At 51.2% G+C, this 16979-nt stretch overlaps 8 protein-coding genes across 8 annotated transcripts; 7 read left to right on the top strand and 1 right to left on the bottom strand.

The window, feature by feature from the left end:
* Nucleotides 1–82: 82 nt before the first annotated feature.
* CC84DRAFT_1152045 (alpha/beta-hydrolase) lies at nt 83–2376 on the top strand. The gene is made up of 2 exons (XM_018176787.1): nt 83–283; nt 335–2376. Exon 2 carries the CDS (start codon nt 351–353, stop codon nt 2358–2360), a length of 2010 nt encoding a protein of 669 aa, XP_018032306.1. The 5' UTR covers nt 83–283; nt 335–350; the 3' UTR covers nt 2361–2376.
* A 1477-nt stretch (nt 2377–3853) lies between these two features.
* CC84DRAFT_1251904 (uncharacterized protein) lies at nt 3854–5244 on the top strand (the record flags this gene model as incomplete). Its single annotated transcript, XM_018184348.1, has 8 exons — nt 3854–3948; nt 3998–4085; nt 4150–4157; nt 4208–4364; nt 4414–4588; nt 4650–4702; nt 4752–4972; nt 5028–5244. The coding sequence occupies 8 exons, from the start codon at nt 3854–3856 to the stop codon at nt 5242–5244; spliced, it is 1014 nt and encodes a 337-aa protein (XP_018032305.1).
* A 310-nt stretch (nt 5245–5554) lies between these two features.
* Nucleotides 5555–6673, top strand: CC84DRAFT_1261995 (NAD(P)-binding protein). Its single transcript, XM_018185116.1, has 5 exons — nt 5555–5741; nt 5829–6156; nt 6203–6360; nt 6408–6504; nt 6553–6673. The coding sequence occupies exons 1-5, from the start codon at nt 5618–5620 to the stop codon at nt 6623–6625; spliced, it is 780 nt and encodes a 259-aa protein (XP_018032304.1). The 5' UTR covers nt 5555–5617; the 3' UTR covers nt 6626–6673.
* Nucleotides 6674–6804: 131 nt separating this feature from the next.
* CC84DRAFT_1152039 (uncharacterized protein) lies at nt 6805–8071 on the bottom strand (the record flags this gene model as incomplete). The annotated part of the gene is made up of 4 exons (XM_018176786.1): nt 6805–7032; nt 7088–7393; nt 7444–7883; nt 7942–8071. 4 exons carry the CDS (start codon nt 8069–8071, stop codon nt 6805–6807), a joined length of 1104 nt encoding a protein of 367 aa, XP_018032303.1.
* Nucleotides 8072–8660: 589 nt separating this feature from the next.
* CC84DRAFT_1152037 (uncharacterized protein) lies at nt 8661–10692 on the top strand. Its single transcript, XM_018176785.1, has 2 exons — nt 8661–8802; nt 8859–10692. Exons 1-2 carry the CDS (start codon nt 8743–8745, stop codon nt 10302–10304), a joined length of 1506 nt encoding a protein of 501 aa, XP_018032302.1. The 5' UTR covers nt 8661–8742; the 3' UTR covers nt 10305–10692.
* Nucleotides 10693–11100: 408 nt separating this feature from the next.
* On the top strand, nt 11101–11889 carry CC84DRAFT_1251898 (uncharacterized protein). Its single transcript, XM_018184347.1, has 3 exons — nt 11101–11249; nt 11331–11722; nt 11800–11889. Exons 1-3 carry the CDS (start codon nt 11128–11130, stop codon nt 11859–11861), a joined length of 576 nt encoding a protein of 191 aa, XP_018032301.1. The 5' UTR covers nt 11101–11127; the 3' UTR covers nt 11862–11889.
* Nucleotides 11890–13331: 1442 nt separating this feature from the next.
* Nucleotides 13332–14950, top strand: CC84DRAFT_1189320 (uncharacterized protein; the record flags this gene model as incomplete). The annotated part of the gene is made up of 2 exons (XM_018181042.1): nt 13332–13356; nt 13938–14950. The coding sequence occupies 2 exons, from the start codon at nt 13332–13334 to the stop codon at nt 14948–14950; spliced, it is 1038 nt and encodes a 345-aa protein (XP_018032300.1).
* A 466-nt stretch (nt 14951–15416) lies between these two features.
* Nucleotides 15417–16955, top strand: CC84DRAFT_1251890 (uncharacterized protein; the record flags this gene model as incomplete). Its single annotated transcript, XM_018184346.1, has 7 exons — nt 15417–15735; nt 15786–15877; nt 15929–16012; nt 16075–16171; nt 16230–16379; nt 16447–16498; nt 16543–16955. The coding sequence occupies exons 1-7, from the start codon at nt 15592–15594 to the stop codon at nt 16953–16955; spliced, it is 1032 nt and encodes a 343-aa protein (XP_018032299.1). The 5' UTR covers nt 15417–15591.
* Nucleotides 16956–16979: the final 24 nt, after the last annotated feature.

The following is a 16979-nucleotide window of genomic DNA, read 5'->3' as shown; positions in this document are numbered from 1 at the left end:
AGGTCAGCGCAAGAATGGGGACGGTATCATTTGATTTTGCCCAGACCAATGCTACTACATAATCAGTATGTGTCCAGTATCCGCCGAAGTTGTTACGCGGGTCTTTCTATTCGATATGAGCCGTGAAGGCCCGCATGTAACCTCACGTCGTCCAGATGCGCGAATCGCGTACTGCGACTTCGGACCGATAGCCTTGTTATGTTCCTTGAGCTGCGTTGAAACTCAACTCTGGGTCACTTCGTGCTTTCTCTTGGTGATTTTCATCACGATAAGTATAATCCGCGTAAGTACTTTGTGGACCAAGCACAAAAATCTTTGTCTAAACGGAGAACAGGTGGACGAAAGTCACGATGCATCTCCTACCGATTCGCATCATCTACCATGCGCCCATTACTCTGAGTGATGGGACTGTGCTCTCAGCCATGATCTGGCTGCCAGAGAACGCAGAATCTAATCCGGTACCTGCTATTTTAGAGTACTTGCCGTACCGCAAACGCGATATGACAGCTGAGCGTGATGCAATGAACATGCCATACGTTGCGGGCCGCGGGTACGCCTGCGTCCGTGTAGATATGCGCGGTACAGGTGACTCCCAAGGCTTGATCTTGGGCGAGTATTTGAAGCAGGAACAGGACGACGCGCTTGAGGTCTTGCAATGGATTGCAGCGCAGAAGTGGTGCACTGGGTCTTGTGGAATGATCGGCATATCTTGGGGTGGCTTCAACTCGCTGCAAGTTGCTGCGAGAAAACCAAAGGAACTGAAGGCCATTGTTTCGATGTGTTCGACCGACGATCGATTTAATGACGACATTCACTATATGGGTGGCTGCCAGCTGACTGAAAATTTCACCTGGGCAGCTTCAATGTTCGCAATCAACTCGTGTCCTCCCGATCCCGCAATTGTAGGAGACCAATGGCGAGACCTCTGGCTGCAGCGCCTCAAATCTGGAGGCTTCTTCGCAAAGGAGTGGCATGAGAACCAAAGACGGAACGACTTCTGGAAGCATGGTTCCATAGGCGAGGACTACAGCTCCATTGAGGCCGCGACTTACCTAGTAAGTGGATGGCAGGATCCATACACCAACACAGTCTTCAGGATGCTAGAGAATCTCAAATGCCCTAAGAAGGGTCTCGTGGGTCCTTGGGGTCACAAATATCCAAACTTTGCGAAGCCTGGCCCGCAGATTGGCTTTTTGCAGGAAACGGTTCGATGGTGGGATAAGTGGCTGAAGGGCATTGACGACACGGGCATCATGGATGAGCCTCAGCTTCGGTGTTACCTGCAAGATCCCGCTCCCCCGGCTCCTCACGACAAGTTTCGCCCTGGCCAGTGGGTGGCAGAAAACAAGTGGTCCGACGAAAAGGCGCTGACGCGCCGAATGGGCCTGGTGCCAGGACGGCTGACCGAAAAACCTTCATCTTGTCGCGAAGACGCAAAGATGGAGATTTGCTCCCCGCAAACGCTTGGCTTTGCAGGGGGAAGATGGTTGATATTTGGGGTAGAAGGCGAAGGCCCATCTGATCAGCGCCTGGAAGCTGGTGGCAGCCTCGTTTTTGATACCCAGCCTCTGAAAGAGCCCCTCGATCTGCTTGGTGCAGCTGTTTTGAACGTCCGCATTGCCAGTGACAAGCCCGACGCCTTGTTAGCTGCAACGCTTTCGGAGGTTTTACCAGGTGGCGCTGCCACAAGAGTTTCCTATGGTCTGCTCAATCTCACTCATCGCGATAGCCATGAAGACCTCAAAGCACTTGAACCGGGGAAGTTTTACGATGTCAAGCTGAAACTCAACCACTTTGGGCAACGTCTCGGTGTGGGTAGTCGTCTCCGCCTTGCATTATCCTCCACGTATTTCCCCATCGTCTGGCCATCTCCTGAGATGACTACACTCACGATCGATACTGGATCCAGCTCCATTGACTTGCCCGTACGCACCGACAATTCGCTGGACTCTCAGCTCAAGCCTTTCAGACCAGCAATCAATGGCTCTCTTGCAAAGACCCAGATACGCCCTGCTAACCACAAGAACTTCGTGAAGCAAGATTGGGATACTGGACGCACGGAGCTTGTGGTGGATTGGGACGACGGCAAATGGGAAATTGAGGAGACTGGATGGCGCTTCGGGTGGACTACGCCGATGGTCATGGGCATCCATCCTACTGATCCATTGTCTGCGGAGGTATACCAAGGCATGGAGAGGGAATTTGAACGTGGCGATATTAAAGTCGGTTTCAAGGGTTGGACGAAGATGAGGGCGACAGCTACCGAGTGGATAATGACTGCGCGGATCGACGCATGGGAAGGAGATAAGGCTATATTTGGACGGGACTATGATTTCAAGGTTCCTCGCGATCATGCGTAGACTCTTAGCTTAGACGTTCAGATGCGCGAAGTTCAAGACCACGTGCTCCGCTCAACTTCGCGATGTTGCCGAATTTGGTGAGGAGCCTGGTTTTGAATCCTAACAGACGATCGGACAACATCGTGGCCCATACGTCTCCTCAAACTTTGCTCGACAAGGAAGAGCACAAGTATAACGTCAATTGTTTTTGTAACAAAATCATATTTAAAGATTGATCTGATTAGCCGCCCGAAGTCACCTCCAGCTGAACTGTCACTTTCAGCTCGCAGTAGAAGCGCCTATATACTGTTGAAAATATTTCCCTACAGAAATGATCTGATTCTACTATTTGCTGATTGATGACCGATGACTTAATGTTGGTAAGGTCATCGTCAGACCTTATAAGGTCTAATGCCCCTACTTTCAGCTTTTGACCTAGAATCGTTGTCGAACGAGTTGATCTTAACTCCTTGTGCTCTGTAAGTCGAATCTCTGATGGAAATAACATTGAATCTCTCCAGAGTGGAACTGCCACATAATTGCTTGGACCGCATTGGAGCAGCTTGGGATTTCCGGGATAACGTATTGTGATATATGAATTATGTTTCGTTGTGATATTTTGATGAGTCTTTTCAGTTTCCAGGAAATTACTGCTTCGAGATATCGATTTCTGCGATAATGGATATGTTTCTCGGACATGAGCATTCGTCCATGCCTTAGTACTTGGATACGAATAAGGTTCTATCGCTGAAAGGCGTTCCGTCCATTGTGAATGGAAAGGATCTGTTATTAGATGTCGCAAACCAGCGTGTACAAAGTGGAGGTGGCTTGCAAAAGCCAAGGAGCTGAGACATACACCACCCTGCCCTAACTCACACAGGCTTTGTATCCGTATCTGGGTTGTCCGCAACCCAATGCGTTCTTTCTGTTCTCTGTACCAACATACAATCTCGCGGTTTTTCTTGTCAATCGTTTTCTCTGTCCTACATGTTACTGTTCAGCGTAGCATCTTCGTCTTATCATATCGTATGTGAAGTCTGGAAGCTGCAGTGCTTGTGGCAGCTAGTTGCTCGCCCGTGACGAGGCTCTGAAATGTGTGCCCATGGCATGGAATTCAGCTTAAAAATGTCTTTTCGTCGCTGGTCCGAGTGTTGGTGTAATCGTTTCCATCATTCGCGATGATCCTGGCCAGTAGATGTATCTCTTCTATCGCAAATTAATTACCCCACGCACCAACCTATAATTCCCTGGTAGCGACCTCCAACACTCGGATGAAATCGCGTCTTGGTTCAACGGCAGTTCCACATGCCCCACACCGATAAGGCAAGAAGATTAGACAGGGTTTACCCTAGGGTTTTCGCCCGGATCCTGTCACTTGTCATAAAGACAGCCGTCCTTACCCCTGCTATACTTCGGTCTTTCTGCACAACTTGGTTTCGACACTGTTCAAGATGTACACGACAATCTTGTCTCTGCTTGTGCTGTTGGGCGTATCGCGTGCGCAGGTGGCGCATATGATGCGATTCGCGTGTTCACAACTTACAGTTGAGAGATTGGATCCGTTGGTGAACCCGGGCCAGATTGGAACACCTCATACGCATCAAATTGTGTCAGCATCATCTTCATCTGTGTTAAACTATGGAGCTAATGATCGTTAGAGGTGGAAACTCTTTCAGACCAGACATGGAGCCCGTGAAGTACGACCTGCCTACAGAGTCTACCTGCACAAGCTGTACTTTTAGTGAAGTAAGTGTCTCCGCATCAAATCTGTGTGATGCATTCATCCCGGCTTAGCGCTGACATATGGCAGGACTTCAGGTAGCCTGAATCCAGCACCATCTGGAACGAACGCCATTAACGCAACATAGCAACTACTGGACCGCAGCGCTGTACTTTCGTGCCCGAAATGGGACGTACAAAAGAGTGAAACAGGTCTCGAACGGTGGCCTACACCAAGACGGGGGCCATACAGTTTATTACATCCCGACGTATGATGGTGTGAGCAACGTGACGGCCTTCGCTCCGGTACGCGCTCTCTACTGTATATCGCTAAGGCTGTGCTGATTCATTAAAGGGCTTTCGTATGCTCGCGGGAAATCCCATGCTACGTAATACCACAGGAGAATCTCGAGGTATTTGCCATCGCTGTTTGTTCAAGGACCAGCAACCGTTCGGTGGCGCGCCATGCACGGGTAATGACACGACACACCTGCCCGATCACCAATGTGAGGGCGGAATTCGGACGCAAGGTAATTGAGCTTTTCTCTCTCGGGAATCACCTGTTCTGATGCTCATTGCTCACGTTCCCAGTGACATTCCCAACATGTTGGGATGGCAAGAACCTAGACTCGCCTGATCACCAGGTAAGTACACTTCCGGTCGTTGTACGTCCTGTTCTCATTTACCATCCAGTCGCATGTCGCATATGCCACCATTCCCTTCGAACCTTACGCCGACCCCGTGGTTAGCCGTCCATATACTCCGGAGTTGGAACGTGGGAAATGTCCCGACACGCACCCAGTACATTTGCCGCAGCTCATGTACGAAGTGATTTTCGACACCACGGAGTTCAACGGAGAGGGAATGTGGCCGGAAGACGGAAGCCAGCCACTAGTATTCAGCATGGGTGACGCGTCAGTGCCTTGCGTCGTCTAGATCATGTGAATGCGATAAACTAATAGAAACTAGCACCGGACACGGGAACCATGGTGACTACATGTTTGGATGGAAAGGAGACTCCCTCCAGCGCGCAATCAACGCGAGATGCGACAACGATCATTGTAAGGAGCTGACGAGGCAGACGGATGAGGAGGCTATGAAGTGTAAGATTGCACAAAAGGCAGTTGAAGATGTAGGAAATGACAATTGTAAGTTGAGTCTAAGAGAGGGGAGTAAAGTTCGCTAACATTGCTTCAGGGTTAGAGACTTTGCCCGGAGGAGTGGAAATCAATGATGGAGTGAATGCGTGAGCAGGACGACACAGCTGCACATAAAGCAGCGACAGGCGCATTATGCGCCGCTTTTCTTTTGTGATAGACATGATTATCTTTCCAATCCTAAAAATGATCTTGATGGTTCCAGCTGTCATGATAAAAAAAAGGGAACATGTCGCGTCGCGGTCACGGTTTCCTGGCCAGGTTATCGATAAGCTCTGCACATCATAGGGTGCTACAAGCACGCAAACACTTACGTCATCTTCACCCTCAGGCCTGCATGGAAACAACTCCTCCAAACTCACTCCAACGCTCTCACACCCTTGAATACTCATCGCTGACATAATGCCTACCATCCTCATTGTCGGCGCTACTCGTGGTCTCGGTGCGAGCCTTGCCAATGCCTACAAATCGGATCCGAATAATCACGTTCTAGCGACGGCGCGAACCGCAAATCCACCGCCCAGCAGTACGCACTTTCGTCTTCTTAACTGTGTCGCTGAGCTTCTCTTGCATGGTTCTCTTTCTGCTCGTTGCTGATGCCTTCGTGTCGCAGCTAAGAATCTTACTTATATCCCTGGTATCGATATTGCTACTCCAGATGCCGGCAAAACCCTACTCAATTTCGTGCATACGAGGTCCATCTCTCACATAGACATTGTGATTATCACAGCAGGATATTTTGCCACCGAATCATTGAAGGAGCCGTCGTTCGAAGCCGAGGAGAAGATGTACCGCACCTGTGTCATCGGGCCTACGATCCTTGTCACCAACCTCGCTAACGACTCCAAACTGCTCGACTCCAAATCGAAGGTCATATTCGTTTCCTCCGAGAGTGGAAGTATAACGCTGAGGCACGAGAAGGAGGGTGGCGGTAACTATGGGTAAGCCACCCTGGCCTATTCTATGGAGATGACTTAATATGTATAGACATCATGCCAGCAAAACTGCTCTCAACATGTCTGCGAAACTACTGAGCTTAGATCTGAAAGAAAGGGGTGTTGCGATAGCCGCTGTACACCCAGGCTTCATGCGAACGGAGTTGACTAAAGGCGTGGGATTTGATAAGTTCTGGGATGAGGGCGGAGGTAAGTCGCGCATGCATAAGATGATAGCTGGAGCTAACTTCAGACAGCCGTGACACCAGATGTTGCTGCAAAATCTCTCGTGGAATGGATTTCGACGTTTGACATCAAGAAGACAGGAGAGTACTGGGCGCCTCGAGGGCCGGCGTGAGTACCATTGTGTGGACACTCAGACACCGCTAATTCGTCTGCTAGGGACATTGGAACCGCAGACGTTGTGCTCGGACCTAAGGATCAGCTGTCTACTCCTCTCCAACTTCCTTGGTAGTGTACGCAACATACCACCAGCTCGCGAACTTTACGATCGTACTAAGACCTGAATGAAATATCATGATTGTTAAATCGTAACGCTTAATATACAGTGTGCAAAGACCCATGCAGTGCAATGTGTAACTGTCCTCCATAAAAACAGTTGCATGTCGCTGAGGGCAGTGACTCCGGATTAACTCAATCAGACATCGGTAGCTCGGACTTGGGTGCATTATTATGTGCATCGGCAGTTAGTGTGTTTCCACTTCCGATGCTGTCCTTCCGAGCCTGTGGAATCCAAGTCACGGAGTCACCCAGCTTGTCTGCAGTCAAACCGGCCGAGCCCGGATTTCTCATGCCGGCCTCGAGCTGGCGTTGATAGCTGACGTTCCTTAGGCGTTCGGCCTCCTTCGGTGTGAGGTGCAGCTGTCAAAGTGTTAGCCATCTGGTCAAATCAGTACCGCTATATGCCATGACTTACATAGACCTCAACGCCGATAGCGTGCATAGCCAAAGCTAACCATAGGGCCATCCCGAAGCACATATTAAGAGCCGCGCCGATCTCTGTGGCCCGACCACCAAACCGTGCGTGAACGACCGCTTGCTGGAGGGGGTCCGACCCATTCACGTACGATGCGCACTCTGGGTACGCCTCCAGTGTCGCCTCGTCCGAGCGCATGGTGTAAGCGATCTTTGCGCACGGCCATACAGTGTAATACGACCCTACAGCAGAGATGATGCTCGTCGCGATGATGAGGATTATGCGGTTCGTGATGATCGACGCGGCCTGTATCGCGTCAGTAATCACTTGTCATTCGCAGGAGAAGCATGACGTACGTAGAACCAGCCTCTCAGCATCCATGCCCTGTGCTGCTCAATCTGCAACTTCTTGATATTCCAGATTGATAACATGAAGCAGATGGTGGAGCCGAACCCGACGAGTCCAATCCACGCCTGAGTGTCAATGCCGCCGTTGAATGCGCGTCTGGCGATCATCAACGCTCCAACAGTAGACACGATCCATAGTAGCATCGCGAGCCAGCCGCTAACGCGGTGGATGATAATAGCCTTGTGGCGTATGGCAGGTGTGAATTGGAGGATGACCAAGATGCAGGCGGGAAGAATCCCAGCGAGGTGCAATATGATGCCTGTCTTGTACCAGTTGAAGGTGCGGTACCAGTAGCATTCTCCAGGGGCGGCGCCGATCATGCTGTTGGAGCCGCCCGAGGGACAGAAGACGCCACCAAAGTTGAGGTACATGAAGCGTGCTAGGGTGACTGGTGGTTATGTTAGAGGTGAAGTGGAAAAGGGGAGAGGTAGAAAAGGGGGACATACAGCCAAAGAGTCCACCAGCGAAGATGAACCATAGGATGAAGTTGTAGGCTTTGGAGAAACCCAAGGGGCTGTAGACTTTACGGGCGAAGGCATTGAAGCCATTTTGTGGAGGGGGGGTTTGTCGCACCATGGTAGCCGAGCCGAAGGTTCTGATAGCTTGCTTGACAATATGAATGAAATTAGTGCAAGGTCTTCGAGTATGAGAACTGGGATGCGTAGAGGCTGTTGTTTGTATCCAGAGGTCGGGACCAACTGCATAACTTTATATCAACTCGAACTCCCGTGGTACGCATTGCTCAGAAGACAATCTCCCCGAGCCGTCGTCACGATCACCATTCCTAAGGGAATCTGCTTCCATCATGGCCATTTCTCCAGGCACAGCCTTACTTCTCAATGTACACCCGCATAGGACAAGTCCGCGATGATACAGCCCTACGGCCAGACCAAGACTCCCAAGACGCCGATTAGTGCGCGATACAGGCGTTCAATGAGCGATTTAGGGGTTGACGGTAGCTTTGTATCGTTAGCGCAGTTTTTCCTACACACGGCAACGGCTGTGACGGCGCTTGCATGCGAAGTTCGCGGAGGGTTGTTTGGCCGGGGTAATGCGAGATCGACATCTACGTCATAGGACTTGGCCTAATTCAGATTAGCGAAGCCAAGGAGGAGAAGTGTGGAACGGCCGGGGGGTCTCTAATCCCGTGTTCGCAACATACTCACCGACTTATCTGAATCCGGATGATTGCGCGACAGATTGATACGTAATGCTGCAAAACATCATAAACTAACGAAGCTCACGACATGGTGGGAGTTCCGGGTAGAAGCAAGGGCTGCATAACGTGTCGCAAGCGAAAGAAGGGCGTAAGTTGTCGTGCAAGCGTGAATGTGTCCACGAATCGGAGTGTTGATACCTGCAGTGCGATCTAAAGCAGCCTTCATGCGGGCAGTGCGAGGCTCGTGGGATCACTTGTGGTGGTTATGACTTGGATAGGATGTTCGTGCACGCAGCTGCGCCTTCGTATCCTGCACTTGTTGCGACAGCACCACATAGGACCGGGCGTATGCAACTTGGTCCGGTGAACATGCACGCGTACAACCCAGTACAGCTGGGTACTTCATTGCCTCATGGCCTCGCCAATTCAGCATACCGAGAAAAGACACTGGAGATGTTCTTTTCAATGTATTTGCCCCAGGGCGACCACAATCACCGCGACCTTCTAATCCGACCGAATAACGTTATTGATTTGCTGTCAAGCACGTACGCCAGTGATGAAGCTCTGAAGCTCGCAGCCTTAGCGCTGGGCACCTCCATGCTGGGCAGAACACGAGGAGAACAAGAATGGGTCAGACAAGGCAGAAGACTTTATGGGCAAGCATTGAGGGAAACGCGCAAAGCACTGATAGACCAGCAAAGGGCCAACTCTGATGCGATGCTTCTAGTCCCAAGGGTAGCGGCCATTTTCGAGATGCTCTTCGGTGCAGATGTCAACCCCACATTGCAAGCGCAGAATTGGCGCAGGCATGCCCAGGGTGAACTTGCAATACTCACAGCACAAGGGCCATATAGGTTCCAGGATGGAATCGCGCATCATATCTTTGCGGATGCCCGGATGCCGCCTCTTGTCGCGGCCATACGAAGAAGGAAAGCCTCCATTCTGAACGCCATCGAGTGGAAGACGATACCCTGGGGGAAACATCCTAAGGCGCCCAGGGATTGTTTGATTGACATTCTCGCTGGTATTCCGGAGGTGTTGGAAGACATTGATAATTTACGTTGTAGTCCAAATGATACGATCGCTCGCGCCGACATTACGATTAAGTGCAGAAAGTTGGAATTGCAGCTTCAGACCTGGACTACAGCAAACGAGGAACTCCTGGCGTACCCAGACACAGAGGACCCTACCGAGATAACGTTCAGAGGAAATGCGAGAGCGAATCTCACTCTGCTCTTTTGGACTGTGGCCATGTACACATACGGAGCGCTTGCAATTGTGTTACGGCCAAAGATGCCGACATCTTCTCAATCCTCCTTGATCACGTCCACTGACGCACTGTTTTATGCGCGTCGGATCGCTCGTTCCGTACGCTACTTTTTCAATCCGTTACGTGGAATCTCGGGCGCTACCACAATTGCCTTCCCAGGGGGTACCGCCATGCTATGTCTGATACACAGTGGCATGGAAAGAAACAAGGAGTATCTCGAATTAGCGCGTGGAGCTTGGAGCAGCCTTACTCCGTCATCTGGCATACAGGATTTCTTGAACAGCATGATGCTCGACACGGCTGCAGAGTTGAAACATGGGCTGCCGAGGTTAGGTGGTGAGTTTTGGAACATTGAGGTTGCTTTGTCGAGGAAGGAGTGATCGCGCCATGAAAATAGTCTTACGGACTGAGGTGCCGAGGCTCAAGGATCTTACTCAAAAGATACCGATAAGGAGCCTTGAAATCCCAGTCAAAACGACATCCCAATCACCAGTCCACCCTTGTATATCGTTTGTGCGGTCTATCATCGTAGACTAGGCCTTCGTCTAATTCATTACATTAGGCCCGCCGCCTTTTTACCCGCCGGACTTCCATATGCGGTTTACAGAGACTGTCTGTTTTGGGCAGCTCGCTCTCTTCTCGGCAAGGTGCTATACTATACTGTATTTCTTTCAATGCACGTATTCATGCGCGGATGATATCGATCAGGAAGGGGATATTGCACCTGCGTTTGTGGTGTTTACATGAGGCGGGGACGCCTTGGCGGCGGTACAATACTCTCACGCACCTTATTGATCTCAGTCTGGTGCAGCGTAAAGGTTTCGAGGAAGCACAGTGCAAAAGCGTCAGATGAATCTGCATAGCACACAGCTCGGCTTCGCGCGGTCTTCCCGATACTCATGTCGCTGATGATATCGTAGCGCCTGCGTTGACACTATACTAAGACAACATCGCCCCCAAATTATATTGCGAGCACATTCTGGCCTCTGCAATACATGGGGTTTTCGGGAAACGCTTTACATTACCCTTTTCGCGCATACGATCGATGTTCTAGCATAGTCATTGATCTAATGATGTTGCTGGAGACTATACACCGGCAGGGTAAATGCATAGAAAACAATGCGTCTTGCTATAAATACTTTGCTTTGTTCTGCGCCTATAACAGAACCTGAGGCTCTCAAATCTGGGAACGCTCGTTGCAAGATGAAGACCCTCATTGTCGCTGTTGCCCTCAGCAGTCTCGCATTCGCAACCCCGCTAGCCCCGTGGGAAGCATCCGCACCGCCCCCAGCGGGGACTACATTCTATCAACTGCAAGCAAAAACGTGCGTCGCTTCCTTCTCACATCCCTCATCCCCCATACCCTCCTCACTGCTAACACCAACTGACCACCTCACAACACACAGCTCCAGCGCCCCCTCCGCCAACAACCAATACGTCCAGTACCCCTCCAACCCCTCCCAGTATCGATACCAACTTAGCAAGCCTGGCGGAGAGAACGCCGGCACGCCCGCCAAATTCTTCCTGAGAAAGTACGAAGCGACAGGCACCTACGCTATCCACAACAGCGACGACACGCGGCAGATAGCTCTAGCGGGGGACGACTCAGTTCTCTTGTATCTTACAGACGCGACGAATCCGAGCGCAGGTAACATTCCTGGAGGGCAGTTGATGGAATGGGCGACGTTCACTACAGAAGGGAACGTGTTGGGCGTGAAGGATGGGAGTGCATTAACGAATCGGACTTTTGTGGCGGTTAGGGGCACGAGTGATTCGTGGTTTGTTGCGCTTTATGACGGTGAGTCAGAGCTGTTTGGGTGGTCTAGTTGAGTGACCTTTATGGAGATGAGCGATGGCTAATTATTTGATATCCAGGTGTGAGTAGCTCGAGGGAGATGATCTATCCGATCACGCTCAATCTTGTCAAGGTGGCCTAGATGGTGATTGAGACGTAATGAAAGAGGTGAATTATAGGCGTGTGATCGGGAGTGAGATCGCTTGAAGCTCTAAGGAGATTTTACTCTCATATTGTCCAAGCCAGACGATCAATCATGCCCTTTCACATATCGCACATGCTCTAAAAGATGAATTAATGCTACCCGCTAAATGATGATGTTGGTCGCTGCGCCTCCAGTGTCGCAAACCTCGATCTTGACTTTAATACCATGGATACCGGTTACAGAAGCTCGTCGAATTCTGATGTCGGGACCATGCTCTAAATTCGAATGTGGCACGAAGAATTCAGGGTGTCCTGGAGCACTGAGCACCGTGGCGTATGTGCAAAGTTGTTGAGGCCGAACGGAGACGGTGCCGTCCCGAAGTAATTATTCACATCTCGATAGCGACCTTTGGGGTAATACTGCTGTAAAGTGTAGCGATTCCGGACGTTTGATGAGCCAGTGTATTCATGTGCCTTGAGCAATTGATCCTCACACCAATGGGCCCGGCTCTGGACACAGAACAGACCGTTACAAATTCCCAGGACCCCGAATAATGTTTCAAGCGAGGGAAAATCCAGACTACAGGTACTTAGCACGGATATGGGTAAGGTTCCAAGGTTCCAAGATATTATTTTTTAAATTTTCAGAATTTACATCACGTGATCAGAGACACGGCAGCCCTAGACTCTCTTCAGGTCACATATGATGCTCATGGAGCACCATCGATGACTCTAGCTTACGCAAAGCTCGAACAAGACATGCGATGCCGTACATCATTAGATTATGGTGCGCATCGCATTGAGAGTGCGCAGCGCTCGATGTCGTCAGCGCCAGCTCGGCTAGCCGGCAGGAGGACGGAACGAAACGAAACGAAACACCAGCGCATTCCACTCAGCACCCGAAATAACATTGCAAGTGTGTATCAATCATAAAGAAGTCGTTATGTTCCATTCCGCTACGCATTGCCTCACATGAGCGTTGTCTTGATTCGGAATCCACACTTCCGCGTGAGACGAGCTATCCGCCGCCGCGTGGCATATCAGGTACGGTTGAAAACCCGGGGAGCATGTTCGAATGCCGGTTGCGAACGGCTCATGACACAAGTCGCATACATTTCGTCCTGGTTCCTGCGTTTTCCCTTGCTCCCGATGACCTGGTTCGTTGAGGCGCAGGAAAGCCGCTTAGCAACCATCTCATTAGGCTAGTTCTTTGAGGAGAGCCGCAAACAGCTGCTCGAAATAGTTCGCCGCAACCTGATCTGTGATAGCCTGTGTAGCTTGTGCCACGGTTCGTGGCTTTCAAACCCTGCGCCACCGCATCAGGCAGGCAGAACGTTCCTATTCAGGCTTAGGTAGTAGACGCCATCCACCTAGCCGCGCGAGCAGTTGGTGTGGTTCTTCACGAAATGCTGAACAGACCGTCTCGGGGCCAAAAAAAGGCGTCTGACTAGAAAGCTTATGAACCAGTATGCCAATGAGGAGTCATTTCGGAGGTAATTTAGGCGCTGAGCTTTCCCGCTTGGAGATCTAACGGCTCCCATAGCCATGACCTAAAGTCTCGCGCTACCGTTGCCATCAGCGCCAGTACGACATTTCTACAACGAATCCTCGGTAACCAGAAGTTCCGATGCCTCTGTGGCGCAGATTTGTAAGATGCCGTTGCTCGCGGGGTTAGCGGCTCACGATGCGTTGCAGCGGTATGGTCAGACCCTCTAGGTTACAAGGCAATGCAACGCTTTTGTTCGTTTGCGGATGCTTGATCTGGGTCCGGCCCATATGTTCAGCATGCTATATAACACGATGGAATCTCCTCGTTCACTAAAGCATTGCAACAGCACTCACTTCACATTGAACAGCATACATACATAGCACTATTCATCAGTGCTACACTCTCACTTAAATCACAACAACCACTGGCACCAACTATCGATCACAGTATATCCACCAACCATTATGCGTTCTACTCTCCTCTTCTGCGCGGCAGCGCTTGCTACTTCCACCTTCGCTGGCCCGATCATCAAGAGAGGGAACCAGGATCAACCCCATCAGTCTAACGACAATAACGGCCATCGAGATGGAGGGCATGAAAACCAAGGAGGCTTCTCCTTCCCCCTCCCTGACGGCTTCCCTAACCCGAGCCCCGACCAGATCAAGAATATCCAAGACCGGGCTCATGGCACACTCCCCAATATGCCTCTTCCGACTGGTCTCAGCGAGGACGGCATTACGAACTTCAAGCTGATCGCTTTCAACGAGCTCTTTGAGGTGGCCTTCTTCTATGAATTGGTCCAAAACATCACCAACGAGGTCGAAGGCTACAAGTTCGGTGCGGACAAGGACCAGGTTTTGCAAAATCTCAACGTCATCCTTGCCGTTGAGGAGCTACACGCTCTCGGTGCCAACGCCATCCTCCAGGCCAATAAGCAAGATCCCATCCAGCCCTGCAGGTACAACTTCCCTGTCTCGGACTTCGAGAGCGCCATTGGCCTCGCCGCCACCTTCACCGACGTTGTCCTCGGGACGCTCCAGGATGTTAACGATATCTTCGCCCAGAACACCGAGAACGGCCCCGTGCGTCTCATCTCCTCGGTCATTGGCAACGAAGGCGAGCAGGAAGGCCTCTTCCGCATTATCCAGAAGAAGACAACGCCTGCACAACCCTTCCTCACCACCGGCACCCGCGACTTTGCCTTCACGGCCATCCAAGGCTTCGTCGTGCCCGGCAGCTGCCCCAACATCGAGGAAATTCCGCTGAAGACTTTCAAGCCCCTCAACGTCGTCAGCCAGAACATCCAACCCAAGGACCAAGAGCTCGAGTTCAGCTTCGATATGTCTGGTGTCGATGTCGATGTTAACTCGCTTTCTTTGGTCTTGATCAATGCTCAGAACGCGCCGATCGTTGAGAAGCTCGAGAACATTGAGGCCAAGGATGGTGTTGCTACCTTCACCGCAGAGTTCCCCTTCGAGAAGTTCCTGCTGCACGGTCTTACTATTGCGGCTGTCACGCACTATGCGGAGTCCTTTAACAGCCCTGACGATGTCGCCAAGCAGACTATTTTTGCTCCTGGCCTCATCGAGGTCAACTAGATAGCTCGACTGTCGGAGCCCAAGAAGTTTGTGTTATGAGTTTGGCATTCATTGGGTTCCTTTTTGTTATCAATCATCCTTAGCATTGCTCTTTGCATAGCCACTATAACTAGCTGTAATAATTGCATTCTTACACCTCATACACAACTCAACGTATTTTCGCCTTAATCGTGCCATTATTTGCCACATCATATCAGTGGATGGGTGCCCCACCCGTGCTTCGGCACGTTAAAGATCCACTTCATGACCATGACCAAGAGTTCGAACTTGATAAATCGAATCACAGAATCGATCCTATCTCTTGGCTTCTCAACATTGATCTTGGTATGCTCAATCGCATTGTCGGCAAAGATAGTAGTTCCTCTGTGTGGTGGATGCCCGGTTAGGACAGGATAAATAGATAGACCCCCAATCTAAAACCCATGGCGATGTGGAACGTCCACTTCCCCACCAAACACTGGTAGATGAGCGTAATCAACAAATCTGGGTCGCTGGGGTAAGGACTTCTGTTTTTGGCTGTTGACGGGTACATAGCTCCATGCCTCTGGAAATACCTACGCCATTGACTTCACTGAAGTCGTCGAGTTTTCATCGATCCAGCTCTTACCCTGCAGACTCGCAGTTGCAAATCGTAGGACTAAATGCTCAAGATGAATTGGAAACTCCATTTCCTAACGGCCAGCGTGGCGCATGCGGCGTTACGTTTCGGCTGCTCTACAGTCTCAGTCCAGAGACTCGATCCACTTGTCGAGCCCGGAGCGAACCCGTCGTCCCATGTTCACCAGGTGATGATTCCTCACTCATTACCCTCGTCAAAACTCTAATGCGTGCATAGATCGTGGGTGGAAATGCCTTTGCACCAACGATGAAGGGCGATATTGGCGAGCAAGCAAACTGCACAACTTGCGTGTACACCGAGGACTTCAGGTACCGAAAATCTTTGCTCATCATGCAAGAGATTGTACTGAGCCCCTTTAGTAACTACTGGACCGCTGTGATGTACTTCAGACACGAAAACGGCAGCTACAAGCGCGTGCCACAATACCCGAACGCGCAACTTGGGTACGAAGGGTGCGTCTGTACTAGACGTTTCCGAGTAGCGTTACTGACTACCATCTGTCCAGGCACAACGACACCAACATCAAAGGCGGCATGACGATATACTACACCGAGAAGGACTTTTCCAGCGACGGGGACCAGTACATCACTGGCTTCGCCCCGGTGCGTCAACCGAAAAACTCCACATCGGAAAATGACCACTGATTTGCTCCTACCACAGGGCTTCCGCATGACCGTAGGCAGTCCTACAGTGAACAACAAGACGAATGGAACGAACCCTGGGCTGGCGTATACGTGCCTGCAGTCGATACTGACGCGCGGGTCGGAGACGCCAGATTTTCCGAAGAAGCCCTGTCCAGCGGGTATTATGGTATGGATGCTCCTAAACCCTCTCTTTGAAAAGCAGGCATGAGTTTCAAAGCTTACCAGCAGTCCAGGCCATCCACCATTTCCCCGCCTGTTGGGACGGCAAGAACCTCGACTCCCCAGGTACGTTTCCCCCTACCAACGCCTCCACCCTACTCACCCCTCAGACCACCAGTCCCACATGTTCTCCACGACACGCGGCCACTTCCTCGAAGCCGGGCCGTGCCCCGCCTCCCACCCCGTCCGGGTCCCCCAAGTCGCCTATGAAACAATGTGGAACACGACGGCCTTTGCGGACATGTGGCCGTCAGACGGGTCGCAGCCGTTTGTGTGGAGCTTCATGGGGAACGGGTACGGGACGCATGCGGACTACTTGTTTGGGTGGAAGGGGGATAGTTTGCAGCGTGCGATTAATGATACGTGCATGTTTCATGGGTGTGGCAGTCCGGGCGTGCAGGGCGTGCTGAAGACGCAGACGGTGGAAGAGATGAACAAGTGTGAGGCGAGGACGGCGGTCGAGGAGGATGTTGATGGGTGGTTGGATGAGTTGCCGGGGATGAACATGGGAGGGGTTGTGTAGAGAGACGGAGAGATAGGTGTGTGT

Source organism: Paraphaeosphaeria sporulosa (genome assembly GCF_001642045.1).
Source record: "Paraphaeosphaeria sporulosa strain AP3s5-JAC2a unplaced genomic scaffold CC84scaffold_9, whole genome shotgun sequence".
Classification (NCBI taxonomy): Eukaryota; Fungi; Ascomycota; class Dothideomycetes; order Pleosporales; family Didymosphaeriaceae; genus Paraphaeosphaeria; species Paraphaeosphaeria sporulosa.
This window is presented reverse-complemented; position numbering and strand designations above follow the sequence as displayed.

What these genes read in the sequence shown, in the direction of transcription:
- CC84DRAFT_1152045 (XM_018176787.1), top strand. Translation starts at nt 351, where the DNA reads ATGCATCTCCTACCGATTCGCATCATCTACCATGCGCCCATTACTCTG.
- CC84DRAFT_1152037 (XM_018176785.1), top strand. Translation starts at nt 8,743, where the DNA reads ATGGTGGGAGTTCCGGGTAGAAGCAAGGGCTGCATAACGTGTCGCAAG. An exon ending in GTCGCAAGCGAAAGAAGGGC is followed by an intron (nt 8,803 to 8,858) that starts GTAAGTTGTCGT and finishes TGATACCTGCAG; the next exon opens with TGCGATCTAAAGCAGCCTTC.
- CC84DRAFT_1261995 (XM_018185116.1), top strand. Translation starts at nt 5,618, where the DNA reads ATGCCTACCATCCTCATTGTCGGCGCTACTCGTGGTCTCGGTGCGAGC. An exon ending in CGCAAATCCACCGCCCAGCA is followed by an intron (nt 5,742 to 5,828) that starts GTACGCACTTTC and finishes TTCGTGTCGCAG; the next exon opens with CTAAGAATCTTACTTATATC. An exon ending in TGGGCGCCTCGAGGGCCGGC is followed by an intron (nt 6,505 to 6,552) that starts GTGAGTACCATT and finishes TTCGTCTGCTAG; the next exon opens with GGACATTGGAACCGCAGACG.
- CC84DRAFT_1251898 (XM_018184347.1), top strand. Translation starts at nt 11,128, where the DNA reads ATGAAGACCCTCATTGTCGCTGTTGCCCTCAGCAGTCTCGCATTCGCA. An exon ending in TATCAACTGCAAGCAAAAAC is followed by an intron (nt 11,250 to 11,330) that starts GTGCGTCGCTTC and finishes CACAACACACAG; the next exon opens with CTCCAGCGCCCCCTCCGCCA. An exon ending in GTTTGTTGCGCTTTATGACG is followed by an intron (nt 11,723 to 11,799) that starts GTGAGTCAGAGC and finishes TTTGATATCCAG; the next exon opens with GTGTGAGTAGCTCGAGGGAG.